The sequence below is a fragment of the Oratosquilla oratoria genome, chromosome 5, assembly GCF_046742065.1.
Source record: "Oratosquilla oratoria isolate Oo_2021 chromosome 5, ASM4674206v1, whole genome shotgun sequence".
Taxonomy (NCBI): Eukaryota; Metazoa; Arthropoda; class Malacostraca; order Stomatopoda; family Squillidae; genus Oratosquilla; species Oratosquilla oratoria.
This window is the reverse complement of record NC_134781.1, coordinates 24,902,278-24,907,277: the sequence shown is the minus strand read 5'-3', so window position 1 is coordinate 24,907,277 and position 5,000 is coordinate 24,902,278. Positions and strand designations below refer to the sequence as shown.

At 37.3% G+C, this 5,000-nt stretch overlaps 1 protein-coding gene across 7 annotated transcripts in view; it reads right to left on the bottom strand.

Annotated features, from left to right (window-relative positions):
- The window catches only part of LOC143025415 (insulin gene enhancer protein ISL-1-like), a 725,621-nt gene that overhangs the window by 396,473 nt on the left and 324,148 nt on the right, over nucleotides 1–5,000 (bottom strand). For all 7 annotated transcript variants that reach the window (XM_076185070.1, XM_076185066.1, XM_076185068.1 and 4 more), the window contains one exon: nucleotides 3,860–4,103. In XM_076185070.1, the coding sequence (XP_076041185.1) occupies nucleotides 3,860–4,103 (244 nt within the window). The remainder of the gene's footprint in view (nucleotides 1–3,859; nucleotides 4,104–5,000) is intronic.

Sequence of the window (5,000 nt, the reverse complement as noted above, 5' to 3'; positions counted from 1 at the left end):
GCACAGAGGGCAGGACGCTGTTGAAGGTAAACGAGGAAATGATGGAGATGATGAAGGTAATGGTGATGAAGATTAGGTAGGCAATGAGAGGATAGGGGAATGGGATAGGGAGAAGAGCAAAAGGGAATGGAGGAAAGAGAAAGGCAAGGGAAGGGAAGGGAAGGGAAGGGAAGAGAAGGAAAGGGAAGAGAATGGAAGGGAGGAGAAAGGATTAGGTATAGACATTTGACATACTCGTACATACACATGTGCACACATGCGCACCAATACAAACTAAGATAAAGGAATTCAGAGGAGCTGCAAATATCAAGAGACCTATTGGTCCTTACGGGGCTGCTTGCCAATTGAAAGGGGGTGCAAACAATGGAAACGGTTAAGAACCACCGAGTCTTAATTTAAGCGTATGAGCACACGATGAGAAATAATTTAAGTTAAATAAGAAATAATGAGAAATAAGTTAGATTGGGTTTGGACTCCATATACTCGTATTTATGTAAGCAAATTCTAAAAGTGTCAATTGCATTTGAACTTACAACATGAACAGGTAGTTTGTTGCAGACATTTACAATGCGGTTTAAAAAGAAATTCATTAGTATTTCATCCCTTATACACTTTTTTGTAACCATTATTTTTTGTGAAATTACTATCTATCTATATACCCAGAACTTTTTCCCCCTTATAAGGGACGTAGCCAAGTCAGAGACACGTATCTATTCCCACCCATTCCACTCCCTTCCACCCCCGTCCCATCTCAGCTCCTCGTGGATGTCGGGCCATCCCTGCATCCACCAGCTGCCCTAGGTCAAACGCAATGCAGCAAGACACAGTGCATCCACAGCAAGGCTGCGAACCCCCCCCCCCTCTCCGTCCCCTCAAGCAGAAAAAGAGAAAGCACGTATGTTCATATTAACGAAGCAATGGGATATTTTAAAGGCTTCAGTTAAATCGCCCAACATGACCTTTGGATGAATCAAATAAATCAAGTTCACTTATACGCTCTTTACAGGGTTTACTACGCAAAAGAGATCTTACATGGGAATGATATAGAGTAACTATTACTTTTCAATCTTGTGATCATATGTCCTTCCAATAAATCCTACTATTTCTTGGGAAGTCTTTTAAGTTTTTGTGCACTTGGAGGTCGGTGTTACATCCTTAGGTTCTATAACATCTAGGTCCTTTTCTTGATCTGATTTTAGAGACTGATGGAATAATCATAATAGTTGTTTTTGTTTCCTGTCTGCAAAAACTTACACACTTATCAATATTAAATTCCATTTTCTATTTATCATTCCATTCAACAAAAGGATCCAAGTCAGACTATAGTTGACTCCTAGCAGCTGCGTTATTGACGTTACGAACAATTCCCAGTCGTTCGCAATTTCTAATACTTTTACATACCAGAATACTTTCCACATAATTTACATAAATTGAAAAAGAGAACTGGACCGAGCACTGATCCCTGGGGAACACCGCTTACTACATCACACCAGTCGGATGAATTTCCATTGATTATCACCTGTTGTTTTCTCTCCGGTGGCCAATATTTGACCCAATTATAAATATGACCTATGATGCTATGTGAGTGTAAGTTCATGAATACCTGATTATGCGGGACCGTGTCAAATGCTTTTTTGAAGCCCAAGAACATTATACAGACTGATTTCTTTTCATCATACACGCTAAAAACAATATTTAGGAATTCAAGGGCGTTAGTCAAACATGAACATTTTATTATAAAACCGTCTTGTGAGTCTTTTATTAGATTGTTAACCTTAAGGAAGTCCGCAATCTTATCCCTTTGAATCGTTTCAGTAATTTTGCATACAACTGACGTGCAGCTAATAAGACATATTCAAATGTATTTCCTCTTAAAACAATAATGAAACTGGTAGAGAGAGAGAAAGAGAGAGAGAGAGAGAAAAATGAAAAATGAAAAATGAGATTGTTGTTCCATTAGAAATTATTTTCAAGAAATCCATCATATCCGGAGATGTCCCAAGAGAATGGAAGCTAGCTAACGTTACTCCCATATTCAAAAAAGGTGACAAAAAGAAACCAAATAACTATAGGCCTATTAGTTTGACTTCGATCGTAGGAAAAATAATGGAAACTATCATCAGAGATGCTATCGAATATCATTTAGAAAGTAACCGTTTGATAAATGATAGCCAACATGGTTTCAGACGGAAACGTTCTTGCGTGACTAACTTACTCGAATTCTACAACACAGTTGTCTCGAATTATGACAAAAGAAACAATATAGATTTAATATATCTAGACTTTGCAAAAGCTTTTGATACCGTCCCACACGAAAGACTACTTACTAAATTAGCTTTGCATGGAATAAGTGGTAGCCTATTAGGTTGGACTAGTAATTGGTTGAAAGGTCGAAAACAGAGAGTTGTTTTAAATGGAAAAACTTCTGGATGGAAAAGTGTTGCAAGTGGAGTTCCTCAGGGTTCCGTTCTTGGGCCACTTCTATTCATAGTATATATAAATGATATAGACCATGGACTAAAATCTACTGTTTCCAAATTTGCTGATGATACAAAACTGTGCGGAGTGGCAAATGATCACTCAAACCAATTAGATATTCAAGACGATTTAGATAAATTACAGCAATGGTCTGAAAAGTGGCTAATGAAATTTAACACAAGTAAATGCAAGGTAATGCACATAGGTAAAAATAACAGCAAGTACGATTACAAGTTATTTGGAAATTCGTTAACAAAAGTGGATAGTGAAAAAGATCTCGGCGTAATTATCAGTAACGACCTCAAATCATCCAAGCAGTGTATTTCAGCCTCTGAGAAAGCAAATAAGATTCTGGGATTGATTGCGCGATCTTTTGATTTCAAAAGTCCATCACTCATTAATAAGCTATATAAATCGTTAGTTCGTCCACATTTGGAATATGCTGTTTCCGTATGGTCACCGAATCTCATTAAAGACATTGACAGACTGGAAAAAGTACAACGGCGAGCCACAAAACTGATTCCAAATATCAAAAATAAATCATACGAAAATCGACTTAAGCACATGAATCTGTTTTCCCTAAAAAAGCGTAGACTCAGAGGTGACTTGATACAGGTCTTTAAGATTTTAAAGGGAATTGACAACATCAAAAGTGACCAAATTTTCACATTGAATGAGAATCAGACAAGAAACAATGGTCTCAAACTGTCCGGAAATAGATTCAATTTGGAAGTAGGTAGAAACAACTTTGCCAACCGTGTAGTTAATGAATGGAATAAACTTCCTGCACAGGTAGTGCAATGTAGTTCAGTTCGAAGCTTTAAGAATCATTTAGATAAATACCTAAGTAAGATGCTGTAATTATTATAATTTATGTTATATTATTTGTTTTTGTTTTGTTATAATTTGTCTGTCTGATTTTCATTTATTATTAGTTATATGTCAATTTATTATCATTTACTATTTACCTGTTTGTTTGTTATTCAACTATACCAATGCATTTATTTATGTATTTTAATTGTTATTTACATTGTTATAGTTTTAATTTATTATTAATATGCATCCGACCTAGATATGGATCAAAAGGTCTCCTGTCGGTATGCTTTGCCTTTGTAATCCTTTGTAATCCTTTGAGAGAGAGAGAGAGAGAGAGAACAAGGGAGAGAGAGCAAGGGAGAGAGAGAGAGAGAGAGAGAGAGAGAGAGAGAGGGGGAGGGAGAGAGAGAAAGAGAGAGAGAGATGAAGAGAGAGAGAGAGAGAGAGAGAGAGAGAGAGAGAGAGAGAGAGAGAGAGAGAGAGAGAGAGAGAGAGAGAGAGAGAGAGAGAGAGAAGACCCCCCCCAAAAAACAAAAAAAAACAAAAGTAAGTCTGGCTACAGTACCTTAACGTGTGGAGCTGTTTCTCTGTGAGGACGGTGCGCACCCTGGTGGCCTTGCCCTCGCTCTTGTGCACCCGCCCGGAGGAGTCCCTCCGACTCACGCCCCCGACGCCAACGCCTCCTGCTCCCAGACCTCCTCCGCCGCCTCCCCCTCCGCCGCCTCCACCGCCGCCGCCGCCCCCCGTGCTGGTGCTGCCCCCCGTGCTGGGGCGGCTGCCGGCGTCGCTAGCCGCGGGCTCGGGTTCCTCTGGAAATGAATAAAATCCGGGAGAAGTTATTACTCGGATCTGGAGCCCTGAGGGCGGAACAAATATACATATATATAATATATATATATATATATATATATATAAATATATATATATATATATATATATATATATATATACATATATATATATATATATATATATATATACATATATATATATATATATATATATATATATAGATATATATATATATATACATGTATATATATATATATATTGGGCACATGTGCTCAGCTGTTGCTGCTTGAGCAAAACGAGATGCTAGAGTGAAAATGAAAGGATATGAAATAGAATAAAATCAAATAGAATAAAACAAAATAAACAAAATAGAATAAAGTAGATTAGAAATAAAATTAAAAATAAATCAAGCAAAAATTATTTGAAATAAAATGAAATAAGATCAAATAAGATATAATGAGATGAAATAAAATAAAAGTAGATAAACAAATTAATAAATAATACACATATAAATAAACAAATAAATAGATAAATGAAAATGTAATACTGAATATAATAGATCAATAGTCTGGCCACATACTTATAGGCCATTTTTTTCCCAGTGTCTATATGCACAATATAAAGAAATATGTATTTGGCCCAGGAGCAACATGAAAAGAGGTGGCGTTGCGAGCTTAGGTCAGGTGGAAATGACCTCTTGATCCCTATGACCCAGCCCCTGACCTGATATATTATTTTTTATTTAACTTAATTTTTATTTTTTCAAATTAGGTAACTACAAGAGCAAGACGGAATGGGAGTGGGAGAGGGAGAGGGAGAGGGAAAGGGAGTGAGAGAGGGAGAGGGAGAGGGAGTGAGAGAGGGAGTGAGAGAGGGAATGAGAGAAGGAGTGAGAGAAGGGAGTAAAAGTGGGA